Source organism: Zeus faber, assembly GCF_960531495.2.
Source record: "Zeus faber genome assembly, chromosome: 3".
Lineage (NCBI taxonomy): Eukaryota > Metazoa > Chordata > Actinopteri > Zeiformes > Zeidae > Zeus > Zeus faber.
The window spans coordinates 26,132,566-26,150,304 of record NC_137190.1 but is presented as its reverse complement, the minus strand read 5'-3'; the positions used below and the strand labels follow the sequence as shown (position 1 = coordinate 26,150,304).

Genomic DNA, 17,739 nt, shown 5'->3' with positions numbered 1-17,739 from the left:
ACGGCCAAGCTCCATAAGACTCAGTGGCCCAAGCTCCGTAAGACTCAGTGGCTCAAAGCGATAAGTCGTTGGTCGAGAACTTTAGTCTTGGAGGCCTTGAGGGTTTTACAAGGTGAGCGCTTGAAAGCCGGCAACACAAGTACACGCTCAAAAGTTCCCGGAGATCAGGGCAGAGAAGAAACGCGCGCTTGTGTTGCCGGCTTTCAATGATCACCTGGCATCAAAGCCTGAAGTCCTTGAACCCTGAAGCCCTCCGGCAGCGGCTTGACTCTTTGAGGCACCGATTTTTATGGTCGTCTCCTCCATTCATATTCATTTCAAGGCACAGGGCTTGGATGGAAAATTCCAGACTTGAACCAGTCTAAAACCCATGTTGGGCGTTGTGTTTGATATGTCTGTTTTAAGACTAGATTTCGAGGAATATGTTCTGTCACAGCAATTATGGGTCATTTTATGCAATAGATCTAAATTAATCTCCGATATTAAACGGTATAATAATGTAATCTATCGGAATCTTATCACTGATGATATCACTGCTGATGATAATCCTCGTAGTGCTGTGTGACAAGTTTATTGTTACTTTTGCTTATTCACGTACGTACATTTGGTCTTTTGTGTTGTAGGCGTGGCCTAAAATAGAATAATCTCAGTTGCAAGCCCAAGCAGCCTGTGCGAATTCCATTCACGTAAAGAGCCCAATCTCTTAAAAGAGCCCAACTTTTCATCACATCACAAAAGTCTTAAAACTACGAGTGCGTATTTCCTCTCCTCCGCCCACCGTGCCCGTGTCCACTCTGTACCGTCTCCACACAAATTCACGAGGCCTCCCAGCGCATGAGGCTCCATTCAATTGCCCAACTATGGCACATGGAAGGACCTGCTGTGCGCGTGACATAAACCATGAAACAGGAGAGTTTTTATGACACTTCTGCTATAGCTACATGTATAACCGCTTCTCCTCCCACTCCGCCGTGCAGGTAGAAAGTTGCCGTTTGAGTCATTGTAAACGCGCCTACGTCTGACTCGGCAAATCGGTCATTTGTCGGACCTCCTTTATTGTTCTCTCTGGCTTTCAGCGCCGTCCAGCCCATAAAGCAGGCTGCCAAGAGAGACGAGCGCCCCGGCTTTGTGGCGCTTTACGAGGACAACTGTAAACCTGGGAGGCTCCCCGTGGCTACTTCAGGTGAAATATATATGACCGGAGGGTGTAGATGAGAACGACATGAAAGGGAGGGGGAGGAGGTGTCTGGAAGGTGGAATCAGTCCAGGACATGAAGATTTAAGAGCTGCTCCGGGCCCTCGGCCGCACGGGGCTGAAACGGACTCGTTCTGCCAGCCTCGAGTGCCCTGCTGGCACACAGCGCCATGGGAGTCCTTGGTGAGAGGACTGATTATACTGCATGTGGCCAATTTAATTAAGGTCTATAAATTCATTCAGTGGGACGACACTGACATCATTTATATGGTCCTTTATATGGGCTGCTCATATATCGTACATGTACTAAGTCTACTTCATCCAAACTCAAGTTGCTGCGGAATATCAGTCACCTTGCCCCACTTTCTGATTCTGAAGAATAACTCAAGCTTCATCCTAGATTTGCCAGATCCTAAAATAGAATATGGACTGGTTGAGTAATTGTATGACTATTTTAAGTGACTGACTGCCGATAACAGCTGTTGTCTATTTGTATATAAGCAAATTATTATTTGAATAATCATTTTCTTTAAGAAATCCTATATTTTATGCTATATTTCGCACTTTTAAAGAATTGTACTTATTGGCATGCGGTAAAGTCGATATAGCAGCATGACTAGTTATGGTCATTAAACTGTCAATATGGATGTACATTCACAAAAAGAACATCACGCACAAAAGAAAAAATATCCTCACCACCTCAAGTGACCAAAAAAACGCCAAATAAATCTATTAGACTACTTTCCAGAGACATAACCCTTTCTCGGAGCAAAGACGAGGGTGAACCCAGAAGTAAAAAACAAAACAGAGCATCACAGAGCTTATGGACTACCACTTCAAACGTCTACATATATGTAGCTACACATTTATTGCTGGATACATGAATAAAAAAAAAAATCTTTGACTTTTTCAGTTAGTTTATTATTTTGTGATCCATCATACCAGCGCATTATTTGACAAGAGACAAGATGGAACCTGAGGGACTTAAAAAATAGTTTGAGAGACAATATTATCAACCTCGCGCCCTCAAGTTTTACCTCCACCTCATTCCCATCAAAAAACTTTAAATTCAGGCCTTCTGCAGTTACTTCAGTTTTATCATGGAAGAAACCTAAACACCATGTGACAAAAAAACTAGAAGAAAATGACCACACTGCTGACAAAAAGGACAATCTGCCAAATGCCAAAATATATGACATGAACATAACGTCAATTCTAGTTCATTTCAAATGACCCTGAGCAATATTCTATGTAAACATTTCCACAGTCACTTAAAAAGCATTAAAGGTGCAGTGTGTAGAATTTAGTGGCATCTAGCGGTGCGCAACCAACTGAATACCCCTCCCGATGGCGGCGCAACATGGCGGCCTCCGTGAAGCATACCCGCTCCATATGCCGAGAAAAACGTCTCATTCTAAGGTAACGCCAACACAACACTTCTTATTTTCATGGGATTATACACAAATGAAAACATACTTGTGAATAACATTCCCTGCCACGTCCGTTCTGTAAATTCCACACACTTGACCTTTGAATCAACTTTTGTAAAGAAAAAAAAACTGTCTCATATAAAAAAAGACACATTTTCCTCATTCTTATTGATTACACTTTTTTTTTTTTATATATATAGGCATGCTGGTGTATTGTTCAGATGGTGTGTGTGTGTGTATGTGGTATAAACATGTCAGCAAATACTATCTATCCCAAAAGGTCAGTGCTTGTTTTTGTTTTTTTTTAATATATAACAAGCTCATACAGACTGCATTGTATGATCAAGTGCATATAGGTTCCAGCAGCAGATTATTAATATATATTATTTTTGTAATTTGCTGTTATGCATATAGTGAGCATAAGGTATTTTCTATGGAACAGCAACGGGGTTTAATCTTTTGCAAGTCTCTGGATCAGCCTGCGCCACTCGGATCTCTTCTGGGTGATGTGGGTCGGGGTGATGGTTTCCACGCCGGCTTTGTCGCACAAGGCCTCGGCGTTGCAGATGACGTACATGCCGCAGTCGTAGCTGTTCTGCTGCAACGGAGAGGGCTCCTCCGCGAAGTGCACCTTCCCGCCGGCGCCCAGGAAGGGCTCCAGCTTGCTGGCGATGCGCCTGGCGTGAAGCGAGTTCCCGCCCTTCTGAGAGTCATAGTGGGCGAAGCGGGCGGGGTCGCAGCGATAGACCAGGAGGCTCCAGTGCGAGCCCCCGGCCGCCTGGTGCGAGTTGTCGTTGACGGCCAGGAAGACCAGGCGGCGGGAGGCCAGACACAGCGGTTCGAGGAAAAGGGCCAACTCCTCTCGGCAGGAAGCGCACTTGATGAACTGGGTGACCTCCGGGCTGATGAAGGCGATGGTCTGGCCCAGGCCTTTGAAGCGCTCGGCGGCGAAGTACTCGAAGGCGAAGCCGATGACCTGGTCGTTGAGCCAGTGGGGTCCCTCCAGCAGGGCCACGTCGGAGCGCCGCAGGAGGCTGTCCTGGAAGCTCAGCACCACGGGGTCCATTCTCCAAGACGGACTGACAGGCTCAACCTACGGGAGGTTTATCAAGAAACCGATGTGATAAATAAGCATTGTTTAAGACAACACTCTATTATGAATAGAACATTATCTTTCTTCATCCGGGTAAACGAGAGATAAGAGGCGGCGAGATACGATAGATGGAAAGATAAACTCATTTACAAACAGCGGCTGGATAGGTTGATAGAAAGATAAGATTACAGACAGACAAGCGATAGACGGATCATTTGAGTGGGGTCTTACAGCAGAACACAGCAAAACAATAGGCGATAAAAATAGCAGCGATAACACATTAATAAGAAAGGAAATACGGAAAAATGGGACATCCACTTAAAAATTAACCAAAGAAATGAACACACCGGCAATACACAACGAACCAAATCGTTCCAATTCTCATACATAGGAATAAAATAAAACCCGTACATAAGCTGTGACGACGGAACGAACACCACGGCGACGATCGAAGGATACGATAAAAAAAAAAAAATGGTTTCGTATTAAAAAAAAAAAAAAAAAGGTGGAAAAACTAACGTGCGTGAACGAGCAGACTGCTGCTGCTGCTGCTGCTGCGGCTGCTGCTGCTGCTGCTGCTGCTGCTGCTGCGACGCCTCCCTCCCCGCGTCGCTCACGCCGCTCACGCCGCTCACGTCCACTCCACCGGGCGAGCAAAACGTCCGAAAGCCGCTTGAGCCGCACGACTCGTCGCGGAGCGCGTCGAGCGCGTCCACGCTGCGGCGTGGACGTGACGCACCTGAGGAAACGCGCGTCCGGCGCCGAGCAACAGCGGCGGAGAGAACGCGCTCTCGCCCATCGCGACATTGGCCGTAAACCGTTCCGTGACGGGCGGCACTGCGCGACAGTTGGCGTTCGCTCGTTGCCGAAGCGACGACCAATCACGTCCCGCCTCAGGGGGAAAAAAAGCCTTTAATTAATGCGCAAGAGCCACCCCGGTGTCTTTATTTATAGCTTAAAAATATATATATCGATATGGATATACATATATCTATATCGATATATAGTTATTTATTGTACTTTATTTATTTATTATGTAAATGACTCAAAAAAAGAGAACAGCGTAAACATCGTTCACATAAATGATGAATACATAAGCGCATTTACACACATGTGTATTTTCATCATACAATACATATTTATGTTCCTTTCAGGTGGTTTGTTTAAAGTGTTGTTGTTGTTGTTGTTGTTGTTGTTGTTTCCTTGAACGCGCAATCGCTGTGACTCGTGTCTCACTTCCCGGTTTACCTCTGCGCGCGCGTCTCTTGCCGCGTTCCATTGCGGTGTGGAACTCGGAAGAATCCAATCCCCACGCTCGGTTATGCGCTCCCCTCCACCCTCCCCTCCACCCCGCAGTGTCAGCACGCACCATGAACACGCAACACAATTCTATTTGCATGGATGCTCGTTTGACAACACGCCGAACATCGACGTTTGACAGCCGCGTCGTTTTTTGAAGCGATATTGTGATTGCGTGCGTGTTTTCTTTTAGCTGGCGGGATTCACAGGGGGAGCCCCGGACAGAGGCAGTGGAAGAGGGTAGTCGCGGAGCACGTTTGGAGGCTCAGAAGTGGGGAAAGGACCGCCCCGAAAAGGATTTGTTTTCCGAGCTTTATTCGAACGCAGCCTCTCCCCCCCCCCCCCCTCTCTCCGGACGTTTTTATTCCCCGCCCATGTTTGGCGTGGACGCGCAAACGGGCGTGTGCGCGCAGTGCAACGCACCGATTAAGCGGCGGCAGAAGGGAGACGGCGCAGTGAGCGACCGCCTGCTAATCATCCCCCCGCGGCGACTGCTTCTTTTTATTTGCATTTTTTTTTTTTTTTTTTTTTTTTTTTATTATTATTATTATTATTATTATTTTTTTTTTTTTCTTCTTCCTCTTTGTAATAATAGAAAAGATCGGTCGAAATTGCGCTAACTCCCCAGTAACGTCTCAATGACCCGCGCGGCGAGGAGTGCCGAGAGGGGAGAAGAAGAAAACCAAAACAAGAACGAATCCAATCTTTGGGACTCCATGGAATTAAAGAGACGGGTGCGTGTGCAGCCCTGAGAGAGGGAGAGAGGGAGAGAGGGAGAGAGAGAGGAGCGTCGCTGCTGCGGGAGATCTGCTTCAACCTTGGAGATCCGAGGTAAGGAAGAGCGTGCTGATCAAGTCGTTTAGGATCCTCCATCCCTCCGAGAACCAGACATCTTTCTTTTTTTTTTTCTCCCCCCCCCCCATCATTGTTATTATGATTTTTTGTTTAAACTGAATGAATAGCAGCGCTCTGACGTGCTGGCGCAGCCTGGGTGGCTGGTTGTGTGCGCTGCGCGCTTGTAAAAACCCGAAGTTAAACAGCTACTGGTTGAAGTTAAAGCCGCTGTCCGGTGACTCGTCGTGTCACAGAGAAACTACAAAGTCACTGGTCTAAATTTAAAAAGTGCTCCTCCGCAAATTCGCCGCACTCGCCCTGTCACTGGGCTGAAGGGCTTGTAGAGAGGACCCCTGGAAGAGCTGTCACACCTAAAACAGAGCATAGCTATATTTATCCCGGTCGTTATTTTGTTATTGTTGATCTGATTACTATATTCATTTAGTATTATTGATCAAAATTTTTTTTTATTGTTGACCTGATTTTATATATATATATATATATATATATATATATATATTATTGATCGGATTATTGTTTGTTGTTGAGCTGATTCATTTTTACTATTGATCTGATAATTATGTGTTTTGTATTCATACCAATGACATCAACTGGTTCATTATATCCAAAGGTGAAGCATTTTGTGTTGTTATTTTGAGTAATGGGGCGGAGTAAATGTATTATTTAGTGGAGGTCAGTGGGAGCCTGTGATAATGCAGTGCACACTGCACAGCAGCTGGGATTGGGGAGGGAGGTCTGATGAGGTGAAGAAGCTGCTGAATCATGGGGCCTGCCTCAGCCAGCCACTATCGGTACTCCTCACAACTCATTCAGTCACCGCTTCACTCAATCTCTCTCCCACTCCTCGGAAATTAAGTACAACATTGTACGTTTGGCTTGTCACGCCAGCAGTACCCTGTTAAGGCAAACATTTTACCAAATTGTACCTTTCTTGTACCAGTGAGGTACAAAATTACAAGTGCCAAGGGTACAATGAGCGTACATAAGGGCACTGCCAGTATGACAAGATAATACTGTACTTTATTTTCTAAGAGTGTCACGTTTGGGGAAATGTCGAGATGCTGAGAGATTAAGATTTACAGTTTGTGGCTGTGTGAATTGCACAAAAATGTGACTAGAGGAACCAGTCTAATATCTTTTAAGACAATCAGTAAAATCCCACGTCTCATCTTTGCATGTAGTTTGTCTGATAAGTTCCAAAATGCTTCCACCTTCCCCGATGCTAAAAATAACTTGCATATAAATAAGTGAAACATTTGCCATTGCGTCGCACTGCTGTGCAGCTCCATTGGGACGCCGTCCGTCCCTCAGATCTGCACAGGTGATGAGAGTGGAGTGGGCCTATCCCGCTGGAATGTGAGGTCTGAGGCAACACAGCTGCCAGGGCAGGCTGAGAGACGGCCTCGGCCAAGACACCGCCAACTGGTTCCTCCCGACATCTGACACCTCTCGAGCGTTCTGTCCTCTATTTTAGTATTACTGGGCATTCATTTGTGTCACAAAAAAAACGTTTATTCCGTGACTTAATTTTTTGGCGAGTGCGGGACCGATCCCAAAGACCCCCGGAAGGTTTCGAATTAAGGAATCGGGTGCTCGAGTTCTGCACATTTAAACCTATGTTGTTTGAACTTTTCCATTTTCTGTTATTAACTCCAAGATATTTAATGTAAACAAACATGAAAGCAAACCAACATGGGATGTGAAAGAACTGCGTCTTTCCAACAAGCGTCGGCTCCCCACGGTGAGACAGTTTGTTGATATTCCCCCACTCTCTGAACCGCTTTGACAAAAGTTGGCCTCCTGAGGTTCTGGGCATCCCTCCCTGATTGCTCAAAGATATTTTGTGACGCCCTGCTCCCTTCCCTACCCACTCTTTACTGGAACAGTGATATTTGATGGCCAAGGAGATGCTGTTCATTCATTTTGAGCTTGAAGGACATGCTTCAGTAATGCTCCTTGCTTATGAATTTGATAGTTTCACTTTAACTGCTCCTGAAATTTGCAAACTTGTGCTGAGTGACCAACCTGGGTTGTGTCTATTTCGCAGATTTTTTTATTCATTTATGCTCTTTTATTTATTTTCTCAACACTAAAGATGACTATAAATGCATCTCTCAAAGGGATATGGGGATCCTGATGACATTTAAATATAGCAGAGACACATCATTTGTGTAGGGATCTTTTCCTAGGCGTTATATATAGCTGACGCACTGATGCAGGAAGATTTGCATCACTCAAGCAGTTTTGAAATGCTCAGTCATGAAAAATGCATCAGGAATCAAAATAGCCCTTGTTTATACAGTATATAGCGGTCCATTCTTTTTGGCAGTGAAACAACATCTATTAACGATAAAGTGAGGTAACATGGGCCTATACAAATTTCAGTGTTGTGATAGACTGATTTCAATAAATAACATTGATTGACTGCTATTCCTTGAGGCTGAACGGTATTATATATATTACCATATTATTTAAAACATTTTTGGGTCAAAATTTAATATAACAAGTTTACTACTTGCAGTGATGGGATGTTTGGGTTCGGTGGACGGCAGGAGTTTTAAGAAGTTCTATCATCTGTGCTCATCATCAGAGATGACCTTCCGATCATCAGAATACTGCACATATTGGTACCCAACATGCTGCAGTATGTCAACACAAACAAGTTACAATGGGTCTCTTCCCCCTTCCTAAAGTGATAGCTAGTGATATTTTTCTGCCATACCTCTTGTTCACTCCTATTGTCCAAACCCCTTAATAGGATAGAGCACATATTTATGTTTTTGATTGGTCATGTTTGAAGGACGACAGCCCTTTATAGTGAATGCTCTCATAGCTGAATGAGAAAACTTTCAATCAATTTATCCAATTTCAATCGTATCTGTTATTCTTGTTAGATGGAAAACTTGTTTTTCATCCATTTTAACTTTTCCTGAGTGTCTGCCCGGAAGAACGAGGTTTATGTTTAACGTTTTTTATCATTTTTAACTGAGGCTGGTGCAAATGGAAACATTTGAACAAAATAGTTGCAATGACATTGTTTTTCCTCACATGCTGCCGGCCACAATGTTTAATTCATCTAAAACTGAGATACATTTATCTTGGCCTTGAGTCTTTGTATCATGTGTCCTGGGCTGAAAGTTTCAGAATCCATGACCCAAAGAAAGGCTGGATATGTTAAGCTGCCTTTATTATATACCCTGCATTTATCAACCACATCCTCCAACTTGTTTATTTTTCACTAACCGTCTAGGCTGTCTTTTTAGGTTGTTTATTTTTGGTAACACCATGGAAACAACACTGTGATGTAACCGACAAGCATCTTTTCCAAATGAGACTGATGAAAAGCACAAGTCACGTGCTGCCTGCTTACACGGTCTGACGGGGGTGTCTGGGGACACCCCGAACACTGTTGTGACCGCATGATGGGATTGTATGGCGTAAGTGATTGGCATGCACATGAAGTCATTAAAGAGGAACCTGCTTGTGTTGCACTGAACAAAGCCCCCCTTTCTTTGGTTGTCCATTATGAGGGAGGCTTTGGCCTCAAAGGCTCAGCTTCCCTGCGTTTTGCATTTCCCCTCATTAACTCTGTGCTGCCAAGAGTGGCTGCAGTGTTGATGGAGAGAGGGGACCCTGGATTGTGTGGCTTTGTTATTTTTATCTCCATGAAATTGTATTATTATTATTTTTTTTTGCAACTCTTTCACATAAAGATAAATGAGACTCCCCATTAGCAAGTGAAACTGATGTGTGTTACAACATGTTTTCAAATCCCTAAAATTAGCCTTATTTTCCCCCTACAGTTAATTCCACACGCCGGTGTTTTGCTTGGGACAGAGAAGTAGGGCGCAGTTTTGTGTTTCAATCCTTTTTGTTGTTGAGAAATCCCCGCTGTGATCTAGTTTGTGTTCGAACAATCACAGGAAACCTGAAGGGCATTGGAGAGAAAGTGGTTTCCTCGGGAAAAAATAACCCTCAGGTTAGTTTTACCTGCTGCTTTATCAGGCTCTACAAATAAACGTTGAATAGGTTAATGATCCCAACACTAGATTTGATGAGGTAACACCATTAAGTCAAGTTGCTATAGGACTGGGCACCTAATTTATGGCCAATTTGACATTTAGTATGAAGATGTACCAGACCAGGTTTTTTTTTTTCATGCTGTACCTGACCAGGTATATTTGTGGTATATGCCAACAAACGTACCCCTCCATGTGTGTGTGTGTATGTTGATACAGATATGACAATGGCTACTGCGGCCCCCTTTAGCTATACGGTACATGCATGCCCTTTCCTAATCCCTAGGCATGTGCTCTTGTGTAATAGGACAATACTGGTCATTTTCATGCGGGTGCTTCCATTGAACTGGACAGTGGTACCCTCTTACTAAACATCAAGCCAAACATACATTATATATTATTTGTATATATATAACATATATAATGCACCCACACAACACCCCGTGAAATGGAGCTCACAATATATTTCAAAGACCAATTGACATGCAGCTGCAGTGGTGGAGTCATATTAGGTTGATTGTAAATTATCAGCACGTGTCAGCTATAAAGGGGGTCTAAACATTCAGCACTTTGATATTTTTAAAGCAATAGTCAGCACGGCAATTTCAGGTGCGTCAGTCCCAAAAACTGCAGACTCATTTAATTGTTTATTCTTTTTTATCGTCAAGGGGAACATTCTCAAGAGGGAAGTGCGAAGTATATTTCCAACTCCTTTCACCCTCAAAGACCTGGAGGCTTCTCTTAAAGAATGATGCGATATCCCACGACACACAATTCATGATTTGGAGGACAGCATTCCAAAAAGTAGTGCAGCTGTTGTGAAGGTAAGGGGTGTCCCTACTCCCCTTTATAAGGTGTACGCCCCCTATATATGTGTGTTTTTGTGGTTGTTAGCCTTTACTTACTCTTCAGTTTGACTATTTTGTAATTAAGGGTGACAATTGTAAACAATGCTTGCAATGGCCTGCGAGCACTGAGGCAGCACCAGGCAGCTTGAGGAATTCATGTGGTTTATAGTAGTCTGCCTTGTGTCAAAGAAGAGAGGAGAGTCAAGAAGGGAGGAAAAGAGGAGATAGCTCTGTTGAGCCCACATTAAACAGACAGTATCTGATAAGGAAGCCCGAAACGCTGCCTGTTCCTGTCTAATGTAAAACAGGATAGGTTCTCTTACTCTTAATTGGAGCGCTCCATCAGTGATCATCCGATTGTGATTGTGTGTGTGTGTGTGTGTGTGTGTGTGTGTGTGTGTGTGTGTGTGTGTGTGTGTGTGTGTGTGTGTGTGTGTGTGTGTGTGTGTGTGTGTGTGTGTGTGTGTGTGTGTGTGTGTGTGTGCGCTGCTTTGTTGAAGCTTATACGTGTAATTTCCTCAATGTGTTGAGGAATATCATAATTCTTACAGGAGAGATTGGTGGAAAACAATGGGGACTTTACTTGCAATTCATCTCAACCATAGACGGCGTGTCTGTGGATGTTTTTTATTTTCTCAGGTGATTTGTCAGTCACTCAAGCACCCATCTTGAGAAAACTGTGAAGGACGACCTCTACCTCCAAGCCTTACCGTACTTTAAAGTAGTGTTTTTTTAATCATTTATTTTTTTCCTCCTCACCTTTTCAACTCTTCCACGTCTGTCTCCTTGATAACGGTGGAGGGACTACGCGGAGAGAGTGTTAAAGTTTGCCTATAGAAGGGCCCCTTTTCGGCCTTGAGGAGCCGGTTCGTGAATGCAGCTAACTTGGCTTTGCAAATCTATCTGCTCTACAAGTGGCGCTGCAGGAGTCCAGTGGTGCGACGGCAGCCTAGGCGAGCTTTGTAGGACTCTTATAAGGACTGTAGTGTTCTCTCCCGAGGTGTACGCTGAGTCTGGGTCAAATGGCCTTCGTGTCTTGGCCAGTGCATGCCTAGATAGGGTTGGAAGAGGGACACTTGGACCATTTTGACCCTCTTAAGATGATGGAATTCAAGGCTGTTCTCAGAAAGTGTTTGAAGCTGTTTTGTTCTGCACGGTAAGCGCCCGACTGTATGGAGAAATGCTCTCATTGGCCAAACTCATTTAGCAAGAAGTTGAGACCGGAATATGCGTGCTGAGTTGATTTAAGTGTAGCCCGATGCCCTTTTTATAGCATTCACTTTGTAAACCACATTAAATGCAGTAAAAGCTCATGTTAACCATATGTGAAAGGGCCATGAAACTAGGTTTTATACATACAAATATAAACTTAGAAGTTGAAAAACACTGTCAGTGAAAACCTTATACCTACCATCATATACGGTCCTGTACAGTACAGAGATATTACCATAAGGTTTATGCCATTTCAGTAATGCCTGCAACTAAATCCCCATGGTTAAATGGCTGAGTAGTATGCCTTCAAATCCTCAAGAAGATATACTTTTAAGCATGGTCTGTATCATTGTACATTGTCACAAATGGGTTATTTTCCATAATGTCTAACTTCCTAAGTCAGAACTATTTCCAATAAATTGATGTTTCAGCTGCCTCTTTGTGACCAGCACTTTTAGCCTCTAATTTGATATAATTGTGCTGAAAGAATTGAATATTTGAACCACGTTGCGATCCCTATGGGTCAAGCAACAAGACGCTCTACGTGTTGACACGGTACAGCCACGGCCCATTAAACAAACCCGGGGAGGTTCCATGCCGTCGGGGCTGCGCTGCCTACCGCTCGATCAGCACCGCTGCAGACGCTCTGCCATCTCAACCGTTCACTGCAGCTTTGACTGCACCACCAGGCTCAGATTTCAAAAGCCTGTGGTACGCAACGGGGAGAGCCACAGACAGCATTCTGCCCCATCCTCAAGAGGAGCGTGAGCAAGCTTTCGAAACACTGCCCTGTAATTACAGTTGTTTTTTTTTGTTTTTTTTCTAATGCGCTGAGCAGATGTGCATAGCATTGTGCAGAGCATTAAGCCTGCAAATTGGACACGATTACCCTTTTTCTGTTAAAAAACAAAAATGAAACGGCACAAAGAAATCAGCCTCTCTCCTATTAGTTGTTATTTCTGTGCCTGCCTTTAAACCAAAGTGGTGTCTAAACTGTATTGATTGTCTTTACCATTGCCATTACAAATGCAGTGACCTAAAAGCCAGCTCCGAGTTTGAGAGCTCTGAGAGTGAGTCTGTTTGAACTCCCGATCAAAGGAAACCTTAAGAAAAAGGATAGATAACATCCACAACGGGAGAGGGGGGAAAACTGAACAAACTGCATAGTCACTCACATCAACCACAATCAAAGTGCAGCTTTTCAGATTATGGTTTATTAGGGTTAACCCTAGCTGCTCTGTTTGGACTCATGGAAATCCCTTACAGTATTCAGCTCGGATTTTGTATTGATTGGGACGGAATGACGTTACTGCCTCGGGCTAGACAATCAACCCAGGAAGAAGTGATGTCATGTTTTCTGTGTGGCAGGGATACTGATAGACCAGCGGAAGCTCTGGCCAGTGGTGAGAAAGAAAATACGAATATAAGTTTTTGTGCGCAAGTTTTGGATCGGTTGTCTCGGCTTGTGAATGTCATTCAAATCTTGTTTTAAAAAAAAAAGAAAAAAATCATTCGCACAAATACTACCTTTTGTGGTGGTATCGTTGAAATGGCTCTATTTGACTATTCATCTGAGATTTGAAATGCCCTCGAGGAAGCAATCTTGTCACTGCGGTTATACAACGCCTCCGAAATCAACCGTCTGCCAACTTCCATCGAGCTTCACATAGCAAATCAGCCGTGAGGAGAACAAGCATACCCACATATCCTCATGTTGGAAAATATGAAATGGATCAACATTGTACACACAAACAGTATTGACGAGTGCTGATGGTATCGTTGCCCATCGCTGGTCTAGGACAGCTGTGTGTTCACCAGCGTGGGGTTGGAGACATCTACAGTCTTGGCACCGTGATCTGTGATCAGCAACAGTCATTACTGCTCATCTCCACTCAGCTGTGAAAGAGGAGATGAGTTCTCCTGGCATCTCGCCTGTGCTATGTGTGTGTGCAGATATGTGCAGTGAACCATTTTGCATGTTCTGCTACTTACTGCCTTCATATTCTCTATGTTACAGTAAATGTTGGGCTTCAAGTTTTGTTTTTTTTTTGTAGATCGGTTCTACACGCGTGACGGAATCTTATCTGTGTTTTGTTTTTTGCAAAGCATTTCTACCCATGAGCAATTCCCTGCGGGTGCCTGGGCTGCTCCTCGGTGCCGTCTGGCCCCCGGGTCCGGGCCCTCTTGGCCCCGATAGTCGTCCATTCTGAGGGAGAAGTCGAGCGTGGATAATCCGGGTCACTGATACCTCCTAGTTATTCGCTGTCTTCGAGTCTTCCTGCCCTGTCCTGTTCTTTCATCTCCACTGTCTGCCTCCGGCCCCTGAAAACTGACCACCCGCCCCGTTGATCCAGAATAACGTCTGAACTATTTTTTGCTCTGTGACTGCTGCCCTTTGCCAAATCGCATTGTGATGCTTGTGGGCTGCAATCCCGACACAAGTATCCCAGAAGGCGTATCACGGCTGTAGTTCACTTTCATTGCAAAGTACAAGCACTTTCTTTGTCTGTTATTTTACCTGCTGCCAACTTTTCTTCGCTGTCCATGACACTTGGACTTGATCTGCAGAATCCTTTGTTCTTGTAACGGTTTCATTTTATCATCTATTCAAGCTTCGGTTCCAGAATCCTCCCACTTTCTTTGCTGATAGCTGTCAATATGCGTGAGCTGAAACTATCAGCTCACGCATATTCATGAGTTTTATTGCTTCCCTTACTGATTAATAATTACCTGCTCTTTGCTTCCGCCAGGTTTAACATGACATCACCATGCAGAATAGATCTCTAACCGGCTACCTGGATTCCCTTGGCAGCTGCGGTAAACAGATATCCATGTAAAAGGGGATACAGTAGTTTTGTGGCCTCTGTATGTACAGACCTCAGTCAGTGGGTGAAGAGTGGCGTTGGGTGTTTACAACACATGGGAAATAACAAGAAAAATAAACTTTTTTCAGAGAGGGACCAGAAAGCAGTGGAGCCATTAGAGACTAAGTAAGACATTGCGTTGAAGTAGGTACAGCATATGGATCTTCCAAAGCTGCTGTCTCCTCCACCGTGTCGGGATGTAAAAAACGGGGAAGACAAGATGTCCAGGAGGAACGTGCCATTATATCTTATTTCCCATTCTTTTGTATTTTTTCTCCATATTAAAGTTGTCCCTCTCTTTCTACTGCCAAACCTTTCTAGTAACCTGGTGAATATTCTGTTTCCCGATAACAATTCAACTCTAAAATAGTGTTGCCAGTGTCTCGGAAAAAGTAATCGCAGGCCTATATATGGCAAATTAGGATACTTAACATTGCACTGCTCGTTGCTCCATTTTACTATATGGAGGGAAAAAATAGAAATTGTGAAAACAAAGGCATGATGGTGTTGTTATGGAGTTTGGACACGCTTCCTCTCTGACACAGTGCCAGGGTCATTGTCCAGGGAGTGGACGCAGGAAGTTCACGTCTCCATGGGGACCGCAGAGGAGTGGTCCAGTTTACTCTCGCTGTCTCATCTTTCTTTTCCATTTAAACTTTTATAAACCCTCACATTTATTTATGGTCTCCAACGGTAGATTGTATAAGGCTGCCAGCATGAAAAATGACATTTTATTATGCGGCCATTAATTCTAGATACTCTTGATGATTGTTCATTATTTACAGTTTTATAAAACAAGGAGAGGATAAATTATTATTTTCCAGCATAAAAGCCACTTTTTTTATAATAAATGTTCAATTTACTACAATTAACATGTGGATTAACAACTGAAACATGCTTGTTGTAAAAATTTTCCATCTTATTTGCCAGAGATATGATTCTGGCAGGGAAGATAAAACTGCTCTTAATGCGTGTGTGTGTTTGTGTTAAATCATTCATGGTGTTTCTACAGTGACCACCTTCAAACTTTCCTGAATCTTCTTAACATGTCACATTTAACCTCTGTTATAAGCACATTTTAAGCAGATGTGCTTCAAATTTAAATTTGAAAATGAAATTAATCTACTTTCTGTGATTTCCAGTAGTGGTTGAATAATTTCCTCTTTATTGCTATGTATATTTACAAATGTGATGGCAAAACAACCGCAGGAGGAAATGTACCAAAGACAAAACAGAACCACAGTAGGCAGGATGTGCCTATTTGGTGTTTTGGTGACGCTACAATGTAGGATCAAGTCCTTGGAACCCGGTGTAGCACACTGTGTTAAGGTCTCTTCCCGGCTCCATTGCCCCACTAACTTCCTCCACCACTCGTCCTCAGGCCATTAACAATAAGAAGCTCTGTCATGACAAAGTTTAGGCTCTCAATTTATAATAGGCACACGCAAGACAACCTTTTCAAAGAGAATGTCATCACGCTCTCGGATTTGCAGGCTCCTTTTGCCTCAGTTTGGCAGTGTAGTGCCACCTGTCAGTGTTTATCCAGTGGAATTTATGGTGGGGAGGGGATTGACGCTGGCCAAGCAGTTAGTTCGGAATGACCAAGCAGGATTGTCTCTGTGCACGGACAATGGTTAACAGGCCCTCAGTGGCTCTGTGTAATTACAGTGTGGACAGTGATCCCAGCACGGACCTGTTTCAGCCTGCCTGCCGTCCAGCTGACCCAGGTGTTGTCTCTACACATTTCTCCGGAGTGGAAATACTGTCAGCAGCGTTAAGACTAACTCTGTAGTGAGTCCAACAGACTAAATCTAAATTTGTTTCCATTATGATCTCTTTATTTGAAATTCCCTGTAACTGATCAAAAAGCTTTTTTTCTCAAGGTTTTTTTTAATCTTTTATCTTTCTTTTTTGCAGTGGAACTAGCTTTGGTATTCTTAGAACATCACTCTTTAAAACAATCATCCTAAGTCTAATAGACTGTTTAACAAGTGGAGTTAGAACTTATGCTGTCATCCAAATGACCACATTCATGTATTGATGGTTGATGATCGGATGCCTGATTGATTTGAAATGTTTTGCTCTTGAACACTTGCTGAGATGAGGGGAAGGAGACCTTATGAAGGCTCTTGCACTACCTTTAAGAGACACTGTATTGGGGTTAGTTTCTGGTGTTTTCAGAGCTGTTAAATCAGCATGATGTAACTTTTGGGATTTGGGGTCCCTACAGTTTTAGAGTGAAATTGCACTTTTACACCACTGTCATAAAACTCGGTCCGGTGTCCGAAAGTAATTTATTTTCTGGACAAATTTGAACCATATTCGTCACGTTTCAACAACAGTTTATGTTGCAAACACAAATAAAATGTACACCTAGTTTACAGCTCCGCTTGCACGAGCTTTGCCGTTTGCCGGAGCCATGGAGGGACGGGGCCCTCTACTACTGGTGCAGGTACCGGATGTGCTTGGCCTGGCAGATCGAAGTCAGAGGGTGAAACAATGAAATGGCGCAATGAAAGTGGGGGTCGGCGCGTGCCGGCTGAGCTGAGGTGGGATCGCGGCCTTGCTGGTGCTGGTTGCACCGCTGGCCCGTCTCACCCACGCCGTTGGGGAGGTGGAGCGGCTACGTTTTGTATTGAGCATTAATACCGGATATTTTCACCGGCATTTTTATAATTAATGTTTAAAAAAATAAAATAATCTTGGTTTCGTTCCGGACACAGAAGTTACATAGTGCAAGAACAGGCATTTGGGGGGGCAGTGAATGGGAATGAAAGAGGTGCAATCCTCCATATTACAAGTCAGTGTACCATCGAAATGGTTTTGAAGCTGTTATTTTTTAGGTAAAAAAGTTACATAGTGGTGCTTTAAAGTAAGTACAGTTGATAGTTGTTAAATATTAGTTAAGATCTGCTTTGAGTGAT

General features: G+C 43.7%; 1 protein-coding gene across 2 annotated transcripts; it reads right to left on the bottom strand.

Moving 5' to 3' along the window:
* Positions 1 to 2,048: 2,048 nt before the first annotated feature.
* senp8 (SUMO peptidase family member, NEDD8 specific) lies at positions 2,049 to 4,476 on the bottom strand. Of its 2 annotated transcripts, none has more exons than XM_079997875.1 (2): positions 4,458 to 4,476; positions 2,049 to 3,718 (listed from the first exon to the last, which is right to left on the bottom strand). In XM_079997875.1, exon 2 carries the CDS (start codon positions 3,689 to 3,691, stop codon positions 3,077 to 3,079), a length of 615 nt encoding a protein of 204 aa, XP_079854001.1. In that variant the 5' UTR covers positions 3,692 to 3,718; positions 4,458 to 4,476; the 3' UTR covers positions 2,049 to 3,076. The 2 variants fall into 2 exon arrangements, with proteins under 2 accessions (XP_079854001.1, XP_079854002.1); XM_079997876.1 differs by lacking the exon at positions 4,458 to 4,476 and adding an exon at positions 4,238 to 4,249.
* Between the last annotated feature and the right edge of the window lie 13,263 nt (positions 4,477 to 17,739).